Consider the following 23,858-nt stretch of genomic DNA (forward strand, 5'->3'; position numbering starts at 1 on the left):
ACTAAAACATAACTTTTTCCCAAAAATGGACCATAGTATGTTTGTAGAAAAAAAAGGGAAAGTCTTCAATGAAGAAAATCTTGTATCTACAGTTAAACATGGAAGTGGTTGGATCAAGATCTGGGGGTGTTTTAGCAGTTCAGGGACTGGGGGGGGGGGAGGGGGAGGGGGTTCTCTTCCTTAGTCTCTCCTATACAGAACTGAGACACTTTTCCCTAACTCTCCACACCACACCAGCTGATGTTGCCTGACCCGGCCTGGGCTTGAGAGCTTTGTCTTTCGTATGTTGTCTCGCATCCTCCTCGGTGAGAGTTCAGAGTGTCTTGTTTGTATGTCTCAAGCCGCCCAGCACCCAGAGGATGCTGCCTGACCCGGTCCTTTTAGTACAGGGATCTCTCCAGCCTGTCCTGTGTCTAACATTATTGTCATTCAAGCACTCGCATGCTTCAAGCTCGCTGCCCCTCACGCCTTTCTTTACTCTCAAGCCCTAGTAGGCGCCCAGTGAATTTGTTATAAACATGCGCATCATACCTCACAGTCCTGTGTGTGTCCACTTCCTGGCCTGACATCACCACATTGGAAAAGGTTGGTCTCTTTTTGTGCAGATCCAGTGGACCAGAAAACAGCAAAGTGTGGTTCAGTTACCAATAGGATTGCCTTAAATTATGGAGTCAACTGTACTTAAAATGACTCAAACAGTATTATAAATGTTTTATTGCCAGACTACGTATACTGGATGCACATCTAAGATGCATCTTGTTCCTTCTGGTTTCCTTGGCAACATGATTATGTAACAGTTATTTATTGTATCTCTGATATTACATCTTCTATATACAGAAGAAAAACAATAGCAATGGAAACATGATTGAAAAATGTCTGCAAGAACAACACTTTGCAGAGGAGCCTCTGTCCTCACATCACAATAATGTTAACTGTTAGTGCCCCCCTGTGCCTGCCCTTTAAACTAGTTGAAATGCATGGCCATCTCTTAAAACTGGTGTTTTCTTTTGCACCCTTTTTGTTTAGCTTGAGATAACTTGTTTATAATTACTGTACTGTGAGTGCATCTTCAACCACATGTCATGCAATACGATATAATGTTTGTCTAAGGTTTTCATTAGTGCCTACCTGTGTGTGTACTGCATAGGATAGCAGCTGGGATGCAGCAAGTCAGTGAAACTGAGATAACTGACCCTCCCTCTTTTATTTTGTGCCAATATGTAGCATCACAAGAGCCCCAGTGGCAGCTGGGTAAGGTATAAAGGCAGCTGGGGAGCAGCATGACACCATCGTGGCATGAGATGACGTGAAAAATCCGGCTTAACACAAAATAACAAGCAGAACTTTCCCCCAGTATACTGCCTCCTCCCCTTGTGCCAGAAAACATTCCAGTCACATGGTCTAGCCATGCATCTGTCTTGCCATCTGTAGTTAGATCCCCTTTGTGACAAATCTCTTTTTGTTGGGTGGGATGGGGGGAGTAAATGTGGTTTGTAAACAGGAAAGGGCAGCTATATTTCAAGACAACATCTGTGCATGCATTAGTGGTTACCATAAGAGCACTCTGGGAAGCTCATGAGATCCAAGTACCTGCATTACTGGTGGGTGTCATGGGGCAAATATCAAACCTCATGTTAAGAGATGTGAGGCATTAATTAAAATATCTCACAATGTCATAGTTAACAGCGAAGCCATTTGGATCCTGGGCATGAACATTTCCACATTTCTATAATTAGCAAAAGCCAACAACACTGCAGTTTTATTGTGGAAGAATATGCAGGTACACTTTTGATTACAAAACATGAATAAAATCTTTAGTGTTAGACTTGGAATTAAAAATAATAAATATTTTAATACACCAGTATTTAAAGATTTATACATTAACATATTCATGAAAAGTGATAAACAAAAAATTGAAAAATACTACAAATTAAAGGGGCATGCTAACATTTTCTTCACCTGCCTCAGGCATGTTAGATATGGACACATTTTTAAGGATGGGTGAAGATAATAGATTCCCTCGATTCATTAAATCTGTGACCGCTACCTTACTTGTAAATACGGACATCTGAACCATAAAACAGCCCATTGGGGACCGAGATGAGTAAGAAGGGCTTATTCCTTGAATGCTGCAAGCAATTCGACACCATTGATATATTAAGACATAACGTTCAAGGGATTACCCTTACTTACCCTTAATGACCAGCCAGGGTTAATTAAAAATGAAAAATGCACTACTTAGATCAAGTATAAATGTATAGAAAGCCATTTCAATTTGACGGTACATTTTACTGAGGTGTTTTTTTTTATATATAAATTTAGTCGTTGCCAATTATTTTTATTATTTTCTCCCAATTTAAATGGCCAATTTTTTTTTTTTTTTTTTTTTAAGCTCAGCTCACCCCAACAACCCTTGCTCTGACTTGGGAGGGCGAAGACGAACACACTGTTCACCGAAGCGTGTGCTGTCAGCCGACCGCTTTTTTTCACACTGCGGACTCACCATGCAGCCACCCAAGAGCTACAGCATCGGAGGGCAACGCAGCTCTCAGGCAGCTTACAGGTAAGCCCGCAGGCGCCCGGCCATACTACAGGGGTCGCTGGTGCGCGGTGAGCCGAGGACACCCTGGCCGACCTAACCCTCCCTCCCCCTCTGGGGGCTCCCGTCCACGGTCGGCTGTGGAATAGCCTGGACTCTAACTCGTGACGTCCAGACTATAGAGCGCATCCTGCACTCCACGTGGAGCGCGTTTACTGGATGCGCCACTCGGGAAGCCCTTTACTGAGGTTTTATATATCAATAAATACAAGGAAGCGCTTATCCAAGTTACTAATGTAAAAGCTTTGCTTAGATGCTCCAGCCATTCAATTTTTATTGATTTGGGCACACTGCTATAATTACACAATTTTGTCTGTGCTCATTCCACAGATGGGAAGCAGTAGCCCGAGGTTCATTATCAGTGGGTTATCACTCCTAATTTCTTAGTACACATTTTCCTACCAATCAGACAATCATGCTGATACATGCAAACCCTGCCAGAAAGCACCTGGTGCAGCTCGAAATATATGAACCTGCTTGCAATAACCTTTTTTACATCCATACCTCAGATTTGCATTTTCTTTTTTTTTTAAAACTAGATCCTCATTTAAGTTGAGGAGGGGTGTTCCACAATATTACATTCACTTAATTACATAAAAATAAAAGTGAAAAAAACTTGGTAACCATCAAAATGTTAGTTATCTGAAAATTGTATTCAGTTTAGAATATAAAAGTGGAAGAACAGCTTGCATAAGAACATTTAATTGGGGGTTATTAGGTGGTTGTTTTTTCCTGGAAACCCCTCATTTGTAAAAAATACTTCAAAGAGTTACTTTCCCTATGTTTACTCACATAAATCTTACTGGAATTAAATCACATTAGAACATACAAAAATTCATACCTACATAAAATTCCCTTGATCGGACGGCTTGTGTTTTTACATACTACTACCCACAAAGATGCACAGATGCATCGTTTACTACAGGTTTCTGTGACTTTAGCTTTTCATTTATCTTTCTATATGGAGAACAAACAGAATTTACAGGTGTATTTTGGGGGGGGGGGGGGGGGGGGAAATACACTTGTGACAAAAGCTTCAATAGATTCAAACCATTGTTATTTAAGAAAATATCAAAGCGTTTTCTTTCTAATATGGTTAATCATGAAGGGAACTTCAAATTCCTTTTTATCAAGTTTTGAATAAGAATAGTTTAACTATTTCACTGAAATATTAATGCAGTGTTTCAGGTGGTACAAAAGATCTCCAAAAGAAAAAGGAAACAAATGAACAGACAATGCAATATGAAAATCACAATAATTTATTTTTCTTCTAAAATCCAGTGATGTACAGCTTTACAAGTAATGGAAAAAACAAACAAAGAAACAACTGAAACACACACAGTGGTGGTAGTTGTCATGGCACCTACAAGCGCTGGTGGTCCTGGATACAATAGTACTGACATTTGAGCAAACTGTACACACTTAAAATATAAGTGTACCGCAATGCACCCCCCACCCCCACACTCACCCAAGAACTGCATTAGAATCAAGATTTGGGCTAGTTCTTAGTTTAAATGCACAATGCCGGACACCGAGATATTCTTTTTTTTTTTCCTTTCTTTTTTTTTTTTTTTTACAAAAACCTAAAATACTCTCCTTTACCTTTTTTTGACAATGTTCTGCAGTTCCCCCTTCATACAGTATAATACTAGGTTGTCCAAAGGCAGGAAAACACAAAGCTGGGCGTTAAATGTTTTTGCTATCTATTAAGCTACTGTACTTAATGCAAGATAAACTTAATATTATTCCCCCACACCATTATTGCTTTATAAGACATTGCTTGAAGGGCTGTAAATAACCAAAAATCCTGGTGGTATGTTTTTTTTTTTTTTCTTTCAACGTTTGTTTATTCATGCAAATGTTTCACAGAATCTGAAATAAAAGAAATAAGGCAGTTTGACTGAGCAAAAAAAAAAAAAAAAAGTTTAAAAGAATTGGTCAATTAAAACAGTATCTCTTGTACTACACTTAAGGCATTACTGCTGTGAGATTAATGTGTTTGATTCTATACATGTCACTACATCCCCATACTTTAGTGGGGTTCATTTTAGTTTGATTATAGATACATATACACATGAAAAAAAAAAACTATTTAAATGGGATTACCATGAAGACTTAGACCTTGTAACATTGAGTTTACCTGCCTTGGGTAAACACGTTGACTGATTTACTATGTCAGCGAACTGACTATTAATTTCACTTTACAAAGCATTGAACTTCATTTAAACTTTAGCTTACACAGTGCTTGTATTTTGTTTTTGTTCAGAGCCACAAACTGTAGTCAGAGTGTTGAAACAGATAGCTTGATATTTGCAAAAACCTTATATTACTTAGTACAAAGACGACTGCAGAAAATGCAGCAGTCATTATGCAAATTCAAAACAGAAAGGGGTGAATGAGTGATTCTCATTACTGGAATTATTCCAGTCCTGAGGGCTGAACATGGCTGCTAGGAGACTCTGGCTCATGGAATGTAACTATTGTACCTCACTGCTGGTAATTCCCATATTGCCCCTGCAAAGATAAAAAATAAAACACATGTTAAAGCAGCTGTATTTTTTTCTGCTAGTCACATAGGTTGAGAGTTTTTATTTGAAATATCATTTATGACGATGCAGTCACTAGAACCAAAAAAAAAAAAACCACAACCTTGAGTGGTGTTTTAATGATATATGCCACGTGAGCATTTGGACTATTACTGTACTGTCCAGCAGGTGACAGCAATGCATCACAGAACAAAACTAGATCAATTGAATTTAATACAACATGAATATAGAAGAAATTAAACTTTCAAGATTAACATTAATCTTCCCCTAACTTCTTTACTGTTCACGATATTATTGACAATAACTGTAAATGTTTATTTCTAAACAGGGGTCGAAACTATATATATATATATATATATTGGCAGCAGTGTGGAGTAGTGGTTAGGGCTCTGGACTCTTGACCGGAGGGTCGTGGGTTCAATCCCTGGTAGGGGACACTGCTGCTGTACCCTTGAGCAAGGTACTTTACCTAGATTGCTCCAGTAAAAACCCAACTGTATAAATGGGTAATTGTATGTAAAAATAATGTGATATCTTGTAACAATTGTAAGTCGCCCTGGATAAGGGTGTCTGCTAAGAAATAAATAATAATAATATATACACACACACACACACACACACACACACACACACACACACACACACACACACTGTATATATAATATATATAATTTTTTTTATTTTTTTTCTGGTAGCCAGGACTCCCAAGCTTTATATAAAAAAAAAAAAAAAAAAAAAAAAAAAGAAAAAATTACAGTGTATAATTAACAACAAGTTATAATGCAACATTGAATATGTCGTACTGAGCAACAATGTGATAAATGCACTGATGAAAAACTACTGTAGAAAAATAAAAAAGTGAATGCGTTAAAAGTAAACACAAAAGTGCATACGTCTCAAGTTAGGAACAAAGACTACTGAATCCACCTTTCAAAGGCTCGGATATACACACAAGTACAGTGAATAATCCACATACAAAGTATTGTTTCATGATCACCGTAACCTGTAACATGTATGTGCCAAATTCTGACCCTATACTCCAAAACCATCAGTTATATTTGTGTATAACAAATGGATGGGGGGAATGGGGGGAGGAGAGGAACAAAAGATGTTTATATTCCATTACTATTAAACTATCCCCTCTATGCCTTCCCCTTTTTTGACTATGCAAGCTGCAATGATGACTAAAGTGAATTAATTTCTTTGTTTTGAACAGACAGCCACTGTGCTTTTCTATTAATCTTCTAAAAGGACCACAAGGAGATTATTTCGACCCCTGATTACAAAGCAACGTAAAATAATAATAATAAAAAAAAAAAAATAATAATAATAATAATAATAATAATAATAATAATAATAAACACAACATAATAAAAGTTTTACAAGAATCAAAAACTAGCTCTGCATTCAAGTGGTTTACAGTACCATTACCTTCATGTCATATAGATATAGTCAGGGGTTCAAATAACCGGTCCTTATTTCCTCATGATGGCCTGAATTTCAAAAATAAAAATATCAAAAGAATAGCTGGGCCTCATTTAAAAGACCACATAGAATACACTGTAATACTACCACCCCCCTTATTTAATGCTCTTATTCAGTGGCATCAAAATGTACAGTTACCATAAGTTTCAGCATCCATTGTTTTATGCATTAAAGTTTTTGCATGAAAAGCTACCTTCTTGCTGCAGAATGCTCCTTTTTCTTAGTGTTTGTCTCTACAAACACAACCAAAACTTGCCTTATAAAAACTGCTAAAAATGGATAATTAGCACTATGTGTCCTTTAACACTGGTTTAGGGATGCCATGTAAACGGTTGTATTTTTTAGGTTCTTGACTTGGCCACATGTACTGTAAATTGTGTTTAATTAAAGTTTATTCATATCAAAATACTAAACCCATCTACAACACTGTATATAAAACTATGTAAATTGAAACTTAGAGTAACTGTTTGGTGTCACGATGAGAGGTAATTGTAATGGATACAGCATAGATCAAAGGGAGTGGCTTTGTGTCAACTCAAGCACAGACTCGCTGTGTAGTTGAAGCAGGATTCCTCCTGTAAACAAGCTGGTACATTTCTGTTAGGCCATCTCAAATGAATATTTTTATACTTTATGCATGCACATATAAAGTCCCAAAGGGGATTGGTCCATTGAGATTGCAATTATATATCTTCCTCAATACATTAAGTTCTTGCAACATTTAAAGTTGAAATATTGCTTGACGTTAAAAGATCCATTTAAATTCTAAATCCAAACCCCTCAAAATAAACCCCTCTAAAAAAGTGTAATGGTGCCCTCCTGTGGTTTTAGCTGCTGCAAATGCAAAATGTGCAGTTTTATTTCCCTGTATTTGATCTTTAAGACTAATACCCCTTCTCCACTGGCAATTGCGACCCATGAGGGCTTGGTATGGTACGGGTGGTTCTCCACTGGGTATTTGTCGAGCTGAGCGAGAACCAAACTGTGAAACTCTGGCCTCATAAGACATCTGAATCCGGCTCAGAACCAAGCACCCAAACAAAAAAACAACTATCCTTAAAACAGGATATCTTTGGCGAATCATATTTAAGACCTTATTTTTTCCCCTCCATTTCAACAGAAGTAATTGAACTTTATTAAGTCGATATAAGCAGTAAAATTTGTGGATTATAAGGAAATTCCTAAATATAAATTTACAAAATATAGCGATACAAGATACATCTGTACCATTGGTCAATTTTTAAACACCACTTCCATCTTTTGGCAAACTGAGTTAATTAATAACACTAATTAATAACAACTGTCTTTCGTTGCATGCAAAGTCAGTAGCACGGCTCGGCTCTGCAGTGGATAAACAACCCAGGCTCTCCTTAACCGCACCATGAGGGCTCGGTACGGCCACGGCGCAGCTCGGTTGTACAGTGGAAAACAGGGATAAGACCCAATTGCTATGAAGAGTGAAGTTGAGATGCATGATAAATAATTCATGTTTGCAGCAAACCAAAACCACAGGATACCAATTCACACTCTGGCAATGTGCACCACTAAATCTGCACAGGCAGTCTATACATTGGTACACATTACTGAGTAAATTAATACTTTATTTAAACATGTTGTGGGCTTCTAGTGTCAAAAGCCCAATTGTAAATAAGACAATACATGATGGGCTATAAGACTCCCCCCGCCCCGCCCCCCCCCCCCACCCCCCCCATGTAAAATATTTCAAAATCATTATTTTCATTGTAGGAAACGAGCCACTTTAATCTGAACTTGGACTTAAAAGTTTCTATTGGAGAACAATGACTCAGAACAAAATATCATTTAAAAAGAATATATAGAATATTGGAACTCACTGGAAGGGAAGCAAGACGCATGTGACAGGGAAGGGGTAGTTTCAGGCTTATTGCCAGGAACTAAAGTCAGGCAGATCGGCCTCAGATAAAGCGACTATTAGTACATTCTCCATTACTCCCAACAGTAAACCCATTAAGAACGGCTAACCCAAACAGACAGCTCTTTAGTTGTCACAGCAAGCATGTGTACATACATACGCCCCTACTCCTAGCCACAAGACCACGCACACTGAAAACCAAGTCAGCCAGCATCAGAGACCATTTTTATTTGTACTAAGACCAGGATGTAGAATTCAGAAAGACAGAAAATAAAAAATGGCATGACCTAAAATGGCACGATCACAATTTTAAAAGCACAGAATGTTTAATGTATGTAAAATATAACATTCCCAATTTAGTCACTTAACCATTAAGACACCTTACCTGATCATATCCATAAGGCCTCTGCTGCTGCGGCTGGCCAGGCTGAGGAGGTCTGTAACCCCCATACTGCTGGCCCTGCCCTTGGGAGTAGCTGGGATACTGTCCTGGGGTGCCCTGGGATGGACCTGTAAAATTATTTGAAACATCACATAACCCCTTGATTCTCTATTAGCTATTAGATACAGTATGCAACTTAATTTGTAAGGGAAGATGGGGCGGGGGCAATTTAATTTCAGTCATTGGATTTTACAGTGGAATTTATTTCATGAATTGTTGTTCAGCCCTTACATAAAATGGAAACATTTTATTGAAAACTGCATTATCCAATAGTAGAACTATAGTATAACTAATATATACACACTCACAGTGGTTTGCAGAAGTATTCACCCCCCTGCAAAGTTTTCACATTTTGTTGAATTACAAATAATGTGTGCAGTTTTTCAAACAAACTTTTTTTATTCAAAGCTGTAGTGGTTAAACTGAACACTGTTATATGAGGAGGAGATCAAATGTCAGCAAAACTTGTAAGGAAAATGTACAAAATTAAATTTACTGGTTGCATAAGTATTCAGACCCTTAAGGCAGTACTTGGTAGAAGCACCTTTTGCAGCAATTACTGCTATGAGTTTTTTTAAGATAGGTCTCTACTAGCTTTGCACAGTAGGATGGCGACACTTTTGCCCATTCTTCACGGGAAATTTGCTCCAGTTCTGATAAGTTTGTAGGGGATTGTCGATGGACTGCAATCTTCAAGTCTCGCCATAAATTTGATTGGACTCAAGTCAGGACTTTGACTGGGCCACTCAAGAACATCAATTCTCTTCTTGTTCAACCACTCCAGTGTGGCTTTGGCTTTGTGCTTCGGGTCATTGTCCTGCTGAAATGTGAATTTCCTCCCCAGTTTCAGAGTCTTGGCTGACTCAAACAGGTTTTCCTCAAGGATTCGCCTGTACTTTGCACCATCCAGTCTCCCCTCTATCCTGACAAACTTCCCAGTCCCTATTGAAGAGAAGCATCCCCATAACATGATGCTGCCACCACCATGCTGGACAGGTGGGATGGTGTTGACTGGGTGATGTGTAGTGTTGGGCTTGTGCCAGATGTAACGCTTGGAATTTAGACCGAAAAGTTCAATTTTTGTCTCGTCTGACCACAAAACCTTTTTCCACATGTCTGCAGTATCATCTACATGCTTTTTCACAAACTCCATACATGCTTTAAGATGAGGCTTTTTGAGTAATGGCTTCTTTCTTGCCACCCATCCATACAGGCCAGCTTTGTGTAGGGACCGGCTTACTGTTGATGTGTGAGCACTGACTCCCATCTCAGACACAGAACTTTGCAGATCTCTCAAGGTCATTGTTGGCTTCAGAGTGACATCCCGAACAAGTTTCCTGCTTGCCCAGCTGCTCAGTTTGGGAGGGTGACCTGATCTGGGTAGTGTCTGGGTATGATGCATCTTCCACTTCTTAATGATGGACTTCACTGTGCTGAAAGGATTAACCAGCGCCTTTGAAATTTTCTTGTACCCTTCTCCTGCTCTGTGCCTCACTACCACTTTATCCCCGACTTGTTTCGAAAGGTCCTTGGTCTTCATGGTTGCTTTGTTGGATCACTATGTGAGTTGCAGCTTGAAAGTCTTTATATACCTGAGGGAAATTATCTACAAGTTAAACCACTTTGAGTACACACAGGCTGAACCCATTTCACTAATTTTGTGACCTTTCAAACAAGCTGATTTAGGGCTGCGGTAGCAAAGGGGTAGCAAAGCAAAAGAACACTTATGCTGATTAATCTGTTTTTCCCTGTAAATCTTACTTCTATTCTATATGCATTTTTTTAACTTTATCAATGTGGAGTAGTTTGTGTAGATTCTACATGTAAAGTCTAATTTGAAAGCGTCGTGGAGTACACTCAGGTGCCAACCAATGGTTGTTAAAAAGGCTTAAAATGGGCATCTAACGTCACCATTACATCATTGTTCATATATGAACGATTTCAAGCGGCGCTGTAGCAGAAGGGTTAAGAGAGACGAGTCCCACATTGTCACTGCCATTAATTTAACACTACCTATCAACTTTATCATCTTTTTAAAGTGAAATTCTCAGTCCGAGACCTGCAGTAATCCCTTCACATAGGAAAATTATCCATGAATAACACAAAAAATCTTTCAGCGGGATCCTTTTCAAACAACTCATAGGATGAATTTTTTAGACAGTTTTTATTTGAATAAATTGAGAATACAGCAAATCTGAGATTAAATTATGTACATACAATACATATATACATACAAGAGGTACTGAAAGCTTGCTTGTATGTATACTTGGCTTACCTTGATTGACACAACAAATCTCTTCTCAATATAAAAATGAACACATGTTTAACAATTTTCTCCCATGGTGGGATCTACAGATAACTTCTCAAAAAACAAAACAAAAAAAAACCTGTTAAAATCCAGGCAAAACAGTTCTGAAGATGTAGCCTTCATTAGCCCAACCCATCTCAAAAGACAGAAAAAGTAACTCTTAAGATCCTAAGCATTTATCTGTGGCAAAGAATTGTTTCATCACAACTGGGTGACCAGTTTCCAGGATATAATACTCAGTATGCAATAAGTTATATTCCTGGTCACCAGGGATCTGCATATTCCACAGGCGATCATTATTTTCACATTATACATTTATTTTGTTGGATCTTCACTGTACATGCTGGTTTATCATGAAAAATACTACAATGTTAGAGTAATCAATGCCTTATGTGGCTACCTACCATAGCCTTGCTGCTGCCCTGGGTAAGCTTGCTGGCCTGGATACTGCTGCTGCTGCTGAGGTGGATAGCCTTGCTGCTGTGGGGGTCCTTGCTGATAGGCTTCCTGCTGTTGGGTATACTGTGAATTACCTGCAATAAAGCATTTGAGCCTGTACCATTAAACTGTACACAGTATACACATGCTCACTATATAAAATAAACAAATTACATACATGTATAAAACTGTCCAAACAAGACTGTATTAAAGCCAAACATTCAATAGTTTCAGTTTGAACTGCAGTGTATTTCAGCATCCCTGTCAAATGAGCATTACAATGACTGGAACATCACATTCAAAATACAACAGCACAGGAAGGAATAAAAACATACAAATAAATCAATAACAGCTACAGAGCACAGAGTAGCTACACTAATTCAACAAGGGAGCTGCATACAGAACTGTGAAACATGAGATTTAAATGGAGGTGAACTGACCTATGTACTTCTGTTAATATTGTAACTTATTAGAAGCTTTGAAAGAAATATAAAGATTTAATAAAAAATAAAAATAAAAAATAAAGGTTTTAGCTGTTTTTCAATCAGAAACGTTACATTGTTTTAGCATGGTGAGCAAAAAAAAAAAAAAAGCTTTGTGCAAAAGTTTGTAGCAACAGCCAGCAACTAGTACAGCTCTGCATGGGCAGTAAAAAGAAAAAAGAACCGTCGTGTTTTGGTGGGAATCTTCTTGCATATATACTTTGTGTGCGTGTGTGAAGGTATATAGATACCTCCTTCGAAGTAATGTTGTGAGGAATCCTCATAAGGCCTATCGTTGCCTTGTTCAGGATACGATGGTTGCTGATAACCGTAATCATTAAGACCTACATCAATTTGACAAGAAGATAGGAAGAAATATTAATGTCCCTTGGCCAAAACTGTTTTTAAAAAAAAAAAAAAAAAAAAAAAAAAACGATGAAAGATGTTCAAAAACAAAACAGAAAAAGCTATACCACATTAACAAAAAAAAAATTATATTTTATATATAGCTTCCTTTATACATAAATAATGTGAGATTATCATATGCTCATGTCAATGTTAAGAGTACTTACTGCAAGTTAACTAAACCCTCACAAACATGTTTATATTCAGATTAATGCAGCGCTCCAGATAAGGTTTTAGGTTATGAGTAATTTACTCTCCAGTTTACACTGTGTGCAAACTATTTTGGGCGAGTAAAATGCAACATTACCTTAAAGTGAATAAACACAGTACATACTTTGATGGTGACTTATATGGGGTATGCATTAACTGAAATGTTAATGTGTACTGTACAAAAACTTGTCTTATTTAGTCCTCCCTTCACAATATTATAGTCTGAAAAGTTGATACTCTGCATAGTTAGCTACTGCGTTCACCCAGTCTCCTCCCACTAGTACTAGGTTGTTCAGCTTTTTTTTTCCTGTAAATCTTCCTCAGTCTCTTGTGCTCTCCCTTTCAAGTCGACAGACATGCTCCCTAAAGATTAAAAAACAAAAACATGTCCATTTTTTTTTTTTTTTTTTTTTTTTAATAAACTGCACTGATACTGCACCAATGCAAATAAATAAATGATAATATTGTATTCCTTATTGATCGCCTTGCTATAAGCAATATGAAGCATCCCGACTCGCTCCAAACCCCAACTTATTGGTCCCATGTTTTTGGCAATTCCAGGCAGGCTTCAAGCTGTCCCATCATTTCCGAAGCCAACGCTTGCAGTATATTAACAATTGGCCACTGAGACGCCAGGAACCAACAAAGTACAAGAAACCTGATAAACTCAAGCTGTGCAGCAAAATTACTCACAACTACTGGCAACGAGTTCCAAAGTTTAGGAGCACAACTGGGATTTTCTTGGCCATGACACTATCCTGCCACAGCAAGAGACACAAGAGCGAGAGAGAGAGAAGACAGAGCGAGAACCAGATTGAGCGAGAGCGAGGGGGGAAGAGGAACTGGGCTACCATCACCAAAAGCTAAGTCTATTTTAAGAATACGTATTTAATTAGCAGCGACTAGCTTGTGTGCATAGTCAATTGACTGCATCCATTGTAATTGCAACTACAACCGTCTACCTAGCGAATGTAAACAACACAAAACAGTAGTCCCAACAGTAGCCGTAAGCCATCAAAGTATTAAAACAAGTTATAAAAGTTAATACTATAGGGCAGGGGTGAAATTTTCATCCAACGCGCGTGCATTCCATTCATTTGCACTAGCGCAACGTTTCTCAAATGTGCTTTCATTCAGCACAGCTGCTTGCATTCTGTTTCCTATTGGCCACCATTAATTCGGATTAGATTTCATTTTGAGCATGCATCACAAATCTCTGCCCATTTCGCTCTGTGTCAGTGCTCATTGGTTGATCAACAAGGGAAGACTTTAGCAGTGAGACGTGAAAATAGAGGCATTAAGTATTTTTCATTTTCTTAAGTTCGGAGAAACTGAATGTTCTAACAACCATTGCTGCACATGAATTTGAAGGCAAACATTCATGTTTGTGTCCGCCATAAATTAGTTGATAATTATTTCTAATATTTATCACAACGTGCCTTGTCTTGCACCGACTTAGAAAATGGAAAGTGATGTGTGGGACAGTAGGGATTAACGTTAAAAAAACAGTGCTGCTTCAGATTTGGCAAACGAGTCAGAATCGGGATGCAGATGCAGGTGTACTTTTATGCTTTCCAAACACTAGCCCAACTTGCAAGGTAAATGTTAAGTATAGTGAAATGTTAAGTATAGTATAAAGTTTTGTTGTGTTGTGATCCTAGCATTTTCTGTTATGTACAATGCCCCCTTTTCTACAGTTTAAGTTAAATTTGAGTTTGCACTTGCGTGTAAAGGCATATGTAAATCACAGTAATGATATTACTTTCTGAAAATGTGTAATTTGTCACGTTATTGTGTAGGAACCACAATGCCAGGGATTGAAAACAAAAAAAAACAAATTAAATGCCTACTTTTACACTGTTTCTGCCTGAAATATACCAATCTTTTTTCTGGAATAGATAATTGTATAATTCATCTACACAGAAACACAACAGAGAAGCACACAAAAAAAAAAAAAAAAGGTTATCAATGTAGCATGGCCAGGTCCTGTTGTAGGTGAGAACCCAGGGTCTGGAAAGTACGAGGAGGATTTCAGAGAATACAATGGAGATTGAAATGGCCAAGTCTTTTTTAAAAAAAAAAAGTGAGGAATTTCAGCCTGTATTGCGCATTGTTTGACTTAGACCTTTTTGTATAATTTGTTCATAGCACAATTGTTTTCTTTATACACATTTTGTATAATAACCCCCCTTTTTTAGGATATTTTGAAACAGAACTCCCTCTCTACAGTAGTTACTGCATAGTGTAATATTTCTTAATACTTACAATTTAAGATTTAAGTGCTATGTTACAGTACATGACACTGATACATGCAGAAGGGTACAAAGCTTTCAGTATTTTCAGATTCTTTATGATGAATTGGTTAGAATATCAGTTATTTTGAAGGCTTCTTTTGTATTCATAAATTATTGTGTATCGGCTACGCATATGGAGTACCAGCACTTTTTTGCTGAGATTTACACCCCTGCTATAGGGTAATATTAAAACTACTGTCACGTTTTAACTGGAAGAGTAAGATAAATTACAACAGTAAAGCTCTCCCTTGGAAACAAACTCACATTTATATAAAGCAGTGCTCTATACCAACTTTCTCCAAGGAACCTTTGGCTACCAACCAAATTTTTTTTGGAGGCAGGACCTAAAATCTGGTCACCACATTTTTAAGTAACATTACATTTGCTCTTATGTTTCTCACTCGTAAGGGACATTGCCCTAACTATTGGAATTTTGATGTTTGTTGCTGAACGAGTGCGTCTCTTTTTAAATGTCAATTTCCTGTTATGAATTCAGTTTTTCCTGCAATGCGAGAACCTGCAGTCTGACAGTACACAGTTCCCTTGTTGTATTTTAACCATGTAAATGATTTTAGCCATTAAGTTTGAAAATGCCTTTGGATGTTTTTTGCAGGGGTACCACTACTTTCACCTTCAGGATCAGAAGCTATTAATCCTACATATGCCACAGTGCTGCTGCTTATATATATATATTTTTTTTACTTGGGCATGGCCTGTCACTTTCTTGACTTCGACTGTCACTTGCAGCAACCCTTGATTTGTTGGAGTCTGGCTACAGTCACATCCTGGCTATTTCTGTCTCGTTGTAGCTCTGTCTTTTATTGATGGTGCCTTTCTTCAGCTCTCTCTCTCCGTCTCAAAATAAAGAAAGGGCTCATTTATCACTCTGTGCAATATAATCTACAATATCTCGATAGGGAGTAGATTAAATTCACTAAAAGCAATGTATTCTAAAATGTGCACGTTACTTCCCCCCCCCAAAAAAAAAATTATATATATATATATATATATATATATATATATATATATATATATATATAAACAAATAAATATGGCCAAAAGTTTTGCATCACGTTAGAATGTATATGAATGTAATTGTTAACAAAAACATTATTCAGCCAGTTTAATTTGTCTCTATGAAGCAAATTGGGTTATTTATTTATTCAACATGACTGGTACATTATGCCATAAGGCATCTGTAATATGCTGAGCATTGCAGGTCTCGACATTATCTTTTAAATATAACATTGACAGACAGCAAGGGTCATTTTTTATCTGTCCGAAAAAAAAGAAAAAAATATATATTACTTGAGTTAAGTTTGGATTTTGAAACAAATATTAAGGAGACCACAATATGACCACAATATGATAGTTTTATAAACTATTATAAACTAGTACAACATGAATAGAAACAAAACAGAGGAAGCGATGTACGAAAAGTGTGCGTGTGTGTGTGTGTGTGGGTGGGTTTGGGGGGGCTGTAGTGGATGAATCTCAAGCCAATTAGACAGTGCGGAGAAGCTATAAAAACAAAACAAAACAAAGGCAAATAGAATGTTAGGTAATACAGCCAAGACAGTTGAATTCAGATCTAGAGAAGTTATATTAATTATACAATGCACTGGTACAACCACACCTAGAATACATTGAAGGATTGGAAACAGTACAGAGGAGTGCAACACGATTAATTATAGGATTGAAGTGCATGTCAGATAGACTGAAACAGCTGAATCTGTGTAGCCTAGAAAGAAGGCAAGCCAGACTTAAGAGGGATTTAAAATTGTCAAGGGGTTAAACAAAGTAACTGCAGAGAATAATTTTTCACAGGTCACAGAGAACAGGGGCCACAGGTGGAAGCAGAAAGGCATATTCAGAACTGAGGGGAGAAGGAGCTTTTTTGCAGAAAGGGTGGTGAACCATTGAACCATGAACAATACTGTATAACCTTCTGTGACCATAATAAGACATTTAGCTAGCCGTCTTGAGGAAGGGCGGTCCGTTTAGTCCCGGATTCCCAGAGGTTTCATTTCCACTACTAACCTGGTTAGGGAGTTTTTGTTTTTCCTCTCCCGAGTGCCAGCGGACAACGCTGGCACCAAAGCTAGTGAGCATGGTTGGGCCAAATGCCCTTTTCTCGTTCTAGAATTTATCATGCAAAATTCATATTTTTTCAATTCATAAAACACCCAGTACGCATCTTATCTGGAGCGCTGGATTAATGGTTAGTTTAAAAAAAAAAAAATAATGTATAAGGATGAATTTTCATCAACCCATCCATCCAGATTATTGTGGTAGCTGAGAACATTGTAAATTAAAAAGAGAAAACAGATTACTATTGGAGTAATACTGTGTATACACACCTTCTGGAGGGCCTTGTGCACCATGACTGTACTGCTCCCCATAATAATCCTCCTGGCCAGCATATTGCTGAGGAGGACCTGAAGAAACAAAAACAGAATGACTCCAAACAAATGCAAGACTCAATAACCGTTATTTAGAGAGGAAAGTCACATATAGGTAAAATCGACAGTAATGACTTCGTATGTAATCCAATATATAAAACAGAATGATCCTCATGGACCAATCTATCTTTTGAAAACACACACACACAGTTGCAATGTGTCGACATTGTTAAGATATACCAAAAACGACAGCTATGGGTAGAGGACTTCAATGTATTTCCTTGCATTATGTCTTCTTCCTTGCATTAATCTGCCAAGTGTTTAACCTGTAGTATTTTTGTATTTAATCATATCCTGATGTAACTATCACTATTTAATCATATCCTGATGTAACTATCACTATTATCTGCTGTATTATTGAATTGTGGTTTGTCACACTTGAACAAAAGTTATTGTATTTTTTGCTCTTATTGTATTACTTGTATTGTAACACTTGAAATGTATTTGCTTACGATTGTAAGTCGCCCTGGATAAGGGCGTCTGCTAAGAAATAAATAATAATAATAATAATAATAATAATGTCTAGTCTAGGTCTGCACTCAGTTTGTCCTACACTTGTGGGAGCCTGTGGAGTAACAGCAGTTGAAGACAAAAATAATACTAAAATAAATGTAAAAAATACATCAGGAGCTATATTAAAGCTGCTTGCAGAGCCTGCGACAAAGTCAAGGCCTGCCCCCAAGGGCATAAAAGTACTGCGCTCACAGATCTCAGTGTCATTTTTCCTTCAAGCCTGCTGCAATCATGGACACAGCAACCTTTAAGGTTAATGGTTACGTTTCTATTTCAGGGAACCAGGGTTATGATAATAACCTAACGTTTCCTTTCAAGTACGAAATCTAACCATTACAGAATGGGTGAGTGTACCAAAGCCGTCACAAGGGCAAGATTGCAGAACGACCGGAATGCTACAAGGCTAAGCCGAGAGGCTGCCTTGTGCGTCACCATACGGAACCCCAGTAAAAAGTAGCTAGGGCTAAACAAATGAGGGAGAACTGACTGCTATACCTGTGTTGTAATGATCGACTGGGCAGCCGCCGTTAACACTCTAGTTCCAAAGTCAGGGTTTTGATGATCCACAACATTCAGTATGTATAACCTAGTAAAGGTATGGGCTGTAGCACACACCGCTGCATTGCATATGCCCTTGACAGTTGCACCCTGTAATAAAGCCTACAAAGTTGCCATGCCCCTGGTAGAATAGGCAGTAAGCTTTTCTGGAGTGGGAAAGTTGGCCAGCTCATAGGCAGTCCTGACTGTGTTATCCATTTGGATAGCCTCTACTTAGACATGGCTTGACCATGGGATTTAGCCCCACAGACAAAAAATAGTTTGGACTGCCTGTCAACAGCCAGGGCCTGCACTAGGCAGAGTGTATGGAGCTGTCGCTCCCTCTCAGACTGGAAAGCAGTTGGATGGAACGCCTCCAATTCCAGAGACTGGTTGACATGAAATGCCAAGAATGTCTTCCGCAAAAAGGCAGGATTGGTATGGAGTGTAACCTTTGTCCTGGCTTCTGTAAAAATTAAGCAGGCTTTTGCAATGGAAAATGCCTGCATCTCACTTACCCGCTTTGCAGAGGTGAAAGCAAGCAAGAAAGCCGCGTTGAGCGATAAATATGTTCTGCTGAATGTATGGGCTCAAATGGAGGCTTCACGAGTGCATTACCACGTTTAACCTCCAGCGATGAACAAATGTCCTTCATAAGTATGCCAGAAACTCTGGAACCTGTCTCTCCTGGATGTCCTCTTACCTATCCGGACGCATGCAGTCTGTTTTCTATGCTGGACGCAGTGGTGTCCCCCAAGAATCTGTTCTTGGGCCCCTTCTCTTCAATATCTACATTCTTCCCTTGGGTCACCTCGTCCGCCAAGACAGCCTCATGTTTCACACCGATGAGGATGAGGCATTCAAGACATCGAGGCCTTGATGTCTGCCAATTTTCTTCAGCTCAACACTAGCAAATCTGAACTCCTTCTAGTAGGATCTAAAACTCAACTTAAGAATCTCAATATAGCTGCCCTGAACCTCGGAAACTGTCTGCTGCTGCCTTCCCACACTATTGAAGCCTTGGTGTACTTCTGGACAGCAACCTCTTCCTTCTACCACCTTCAAAACACCACCAAAGTCTGTCCCAACCTTTCCCTCCGGGATGCGGAGATACTTTATCATGCATTTGTCTCCTCTCGACTCAACTACTGCAACTCTCTATATGGTGGTGTCCCGGCACGCACCATAAACCAACTGCAGCTAGTTCAGAATGCCGCTGCCAGGATCCTTACAGATGTAAAAAACATGATTACATCACCCCCGTTTTGCCCAGCTGCACTGGCTACCTATTAAGTTCAGGATTATTTTCAAAACTCTCCTGCTCACCTACAATGCCCTTCATCACACAGCTCCCGAGTACCTCCTCAACCTGCTGACCCACTACGTCCCTAAGGTCCTCCGACTCTGGCCTGCTTGTTATCCCCAAGCAAAAGTGCACCACACTTGACTCCAACTTTTTGGAACTTTCTACCAGCTTTGGTGCATGATGCTCCCACTGTCGCTCGCTTTAAATCAACTCTCAAGACCCTCTTTAAGCCTCATATCTGCTATTAGGGCAGCAGTGTAGAGTAGTGGTTAGGGCTCTGGACTCTTGACCAGAGAGTCATGGGTTCAATCCCCGGTGGGTGCTGCTGTACCTTTGAGCAAGGTACTTTACCTATATTGTGCCAGTAAAAAAAAAAAAAACAATTGTATAAATGGGCAATTGTATGTAAAAATAATGTGATATCTTGTAACAATTGTAAGTTGCCCTGGATAAGGGTGTCTGCTAAGAAAATAATAATAATAGCTGCTGTGTTGCTGCTACTATTTCATGTGTTATGCTACTATCATGTATTTTGCACTTTCCACTATATTTATGTATTATGCATTGTTTTTTACTGCATCATGTATTATGCATTTCTCTGTATTTAAAGTATTATGGATTTTCTTGTTACTGCATCTTGTAAAGCGCTTTGTGATGGTGGTCCACTATAAAAGGCGCTATATAAAATAAAGATTGGTTGATTGATTGATTGATTCATTCATTTACAGCCAAAGCCGTCAAGGCCCTTCCAAAAATTGCCCCGCCTGGGCTCCAAGGTGAGCTCCTGGGGAGACAATTTTGACATGGCAGGCCGAAATGGCTGCCAGATAGACCTTTAACGTGGAAGGGGATTTCCCCTGGTCAAAAAGGTCCTGCAAAAAGAGCAGTATAACTGCCATGAGACAGGTCATGTGGTCAAACCCCACGAGGTAGACACCACGCCTGAATGACGCCCCATTTGTACCTGTACTTGGAACGCATGGACGCTGCTCTGGCATTTTGTAGGGTGTCAATAACCCTATTGGACAAACCCAGACGGCTCAAATGCAGTTCAGGGGCCAGACTCAGAGTTACAGACGATGCCATAAAGTCCCCCGTGCCTGACTAAGCAGGTCACAGCGCTTGGGCAGTCTCCATGGTGGAAAGGCATATAACAGTTGCCTCGGCCACTGGTGTGCCAAGGCATCTCCTGCCAGTGGGTTCCCGCCTCCTATTATGAAGAACCAGAGGGGACAGTGGGTTGATTCCTGGGAGGCAAAGAGATAAATCTCTGCTCTCCCGAACTTCTCCCAAATAAGGCTCACCACCTCGGGGTGAAGCTTCCACTCTAAGACGCTGGGAACTCCCCTTGAGAGGTCCGCCACCCAGTGTCACCCCAGGCAGATGTACTGCCCAGTGAGAAGAGGTTCTCATGTGCCCAGAGCAAAAGCTTGTGGGCCACACAATGGAGACTGGGCGGCCTGAGGCCGACCTTGTGGATGATGTAAGCCACTACTGTTGTGTTGTCTGTTTGGACAAGCACAGGTCTCCTTTGAACTTCCTGCAAAGAAATTCTGCAAGGCCAGGTAAACTGCTTGCTGCTCCAAAACACTGATGTGGAGACCTTGCCAAGGGGGGTTCCACACACCTTTTATTTGTTTATTCAGCAGACGCCTTCATCCAAGGCGACTTACAGAGACTAGGGTATGTGAACTATGCATCAGCTGCAGAGTCACTTACAATTAAGTCTCACCCGAAAGACGGAGCACAAGGAGGTGAAGTGACTTGCTCAGGGTCACACAGAGTCAGTGGCTGAGATGGGATTTGAACCGGGGACCTCCTGGTTACAAGCCCCTTTCTTTAACCACTGGACCACACAGCCTACACCTTGCGCCCGCCTGCCACTCCACACAGCGCCCCAGCCCAGGCTGGACACGTTCTTAGTGACACTGCCCAGCGCTACGCCGAGGCGTAGATGGGCAGGCCGTTTCAACCAATAGAGTGCCTTTAGACAGTGACGAGACACCATCAATAGGTGAAGCAGTGAGCAATGAGTAGCCAGTTTGAACGGCAGCAAGCACCTAGATGTCCGTGGTGCACCAACACCAATACTCCACATGGCCCCCTGAAAAGGGGCCCTGGACCTGTGGCAGAAAACTCCTAGGGCTGCTTCTTGGCTTGTGCCTTGGCCTGTTTCTGTCTCTGCACAGGGCGGCAGAACCTATTAAGGCCTCTGCAGCGAGCAGCCGTAGGCTGGTTCTGAACATCACCTCTGGCAGCAGACTCAGCCGGCTGTGCTGGTCTTTTGACGTCAAGGGTGCCAGTTTGCCACTGGTTTGCGCGCTAGAGTTGGGCACAAAGGCAGCAGGTGAACCAGCTCCTTCGTGGACTCCCGTGCACGGTGACAGTAGAGCAGCATCTCATTCACCATGGGACCAAACGTATGCCCCTGTGTAACAGCGATGCTCTGTCCCTGTCAGGCACACGTGTCTGGGAAGGCAAAAGCTGCCTAGGCGCAGCTATCAACGCAGCAAGGTTCCTACCTACAGCATGCCCGTTGAGCTTTGACACACGGAGCAGGTTCTTATTAACCAGTCACAGCTCATCCAGCTGTTCTGGAGAGGTTTTGTGACTCTCAGAAAAGGACCTCAGCAAATGGGACTGGTAAGCAACCAGAATGCTATTATAATTGCCTAGCCGTGCATCAAATGCACTGGCTGCATTGGCATGCTTTAGGATCACCTACGAAACCCGGCACTGCTTGCTGGGACAGGTAGCGTCCATGGACGGCAATGGACAGTATGTCCTCCTGTGGCCAATTTGCCACAGGACTAAGGGTACTAACAGCCTTCGTAATGGTGATGCTGAGCCCAGTAGCTGTGCGTGGAGTATCTGTAAAAAAGAGAAATATATATGTGCGTGTATATAAATCCACACACACACACACACAAGAACTTTCTCCACAAAAAAACATTAATTAAACAATTAGAGTTAATATAAATGTCTCATTTTAAAAATAAGAAAATAAATTAACTCCAGCTGGAGCTATGCAGCCTGGGGGGAGAGCACAAAAAGTCAGCTGAGTTATGTTGCTAGATCCCTGGGAAGGAGCGACATAAGCCACTGACTTCACGCGGGGCACAAGGTCGCAGTGGGATGTAACAAGCAACAGGCTGTAGTGCACAATATACACAAAATTAGTAATACTAACACAGTGTATAAATATTTGTGTAAACAATAAATTTGTGCGAAAAAATTTCAAGTAGCAACACATAGGCTACTTATCTGAACCAGGCTCTCCTGTCAGGTTAGTCTTGAAAAGGAAAAATGGCACAGAGATCTGTGAGGCCATGACTGCGTCACGTGCTCTCTGTGAGCAGCTTTAATATATCTTACTCAGGTTTCGGGTCTTTAAGAGGTAAATACCCATACGGTAACAGTTACATTTTGTACTTGAAAGGGAACCCGTTTCATACAACAGTTGTAATGGTGACCAAACATGTGCGAGTACTTCTTTAGCAGCCACATCTACCCCAGATATAATAGATTTGGTTATATTGTTTAGCTTGAGAATGATTTAATTGCACAGCAGCTTCCTTAGTTAGTTGATAGTTGATAGCTGATAAAGTATACCTTCAGCCAAAGAAGCAGGCACAGTAATTTAAGATGTTACCATAATGAAAAACAGTAAATGTAGCGTGAGCTGCTGCAGGGAAGAGAGAGTTTATTTCTCAAACGTTACTGTTTTAAGAACAGCGAACGGGAGAATGCACAGAAATACTTGGGACTTTAATTAATTAGGAAGTGTACTACTGAGAGAAAAAAAAAAAAACATTTAGGGAATTAAATTAAATGTACTGCAGCTTACTTGATTGCAGTTGAAAAACTGCCACACTAAATTTAGCTCTCAGATTGTGGTAATGAAAAATAGTGGTTTTGAAATACCTAAAATATGACAGTT

General features: G+C 39.7%; 1 protein-coding gene across 13 annotated transcripts in view; it reads right to left on the reverse strand.

The window, feature by feature from the left end:
• Positions 1 to 3,842: 3,842 nt before the first annotated feature.
• Positions 3,843 to 23,858, reverse strand: part of LOC117400432 (protein SSXT-like) — a 33,563-nt gene continuing 13,547 nt past the window's right edge. For 8 of the 13 annotated variants that reach the window (XM_059022093.1, XM_059022090.1, XM_059022089.1 and 5 more), the window contains 5 exons: positions 17,461 to 17,538; positions 12,443 to 12,535; positions 11,676 to 11,804; positions 8,907 to 9,031; positions 3,843 to 5,113 (listed from right to left, as the gene is read on the reverse strand). In XM_059022093.1, coding sequence (XP_058878076.1) covers positions 5,087 to 5,113; positions 8,907 to 9,031; positions 11,676 to 11,804; positions 12,443 to 12,535; positions 17,461 to 17,538 — 452 coding nt within the window. In that variant the 3' untranslated portion in view covers positions 3,843 to 5,086. Of the gene's footprint in view, positions 5,114 to 6,576; positions 6,639 to 8,906; positions 9,032 to 11,675; positions 11,805 to 12,442; positions 12,536 to 17,460; positions 17,539 to 23,858 lie in introns of all 13 variants that reach the window. The other 5 variants (XM_034000391.3, XM_034000396.3, XR_009328413.1 and 2 more) reach the window with 4 other exon arrangements.

Source organism: Acipenser ruthenus, chromosome 4 (genome assembly GCF_902713425.1).
Source record: "Acipenser ruthenus chromosome 4, fAciRut3.2 maternal haplotype, whole genome shotgun sequence".
Taxonomy (NCBI): Eukaryota; Metazoa; Chordata; class Actinopteri; order Acipenseriformes; family Acipenseridae; genus Acipenser; species Acipenser ruthenus.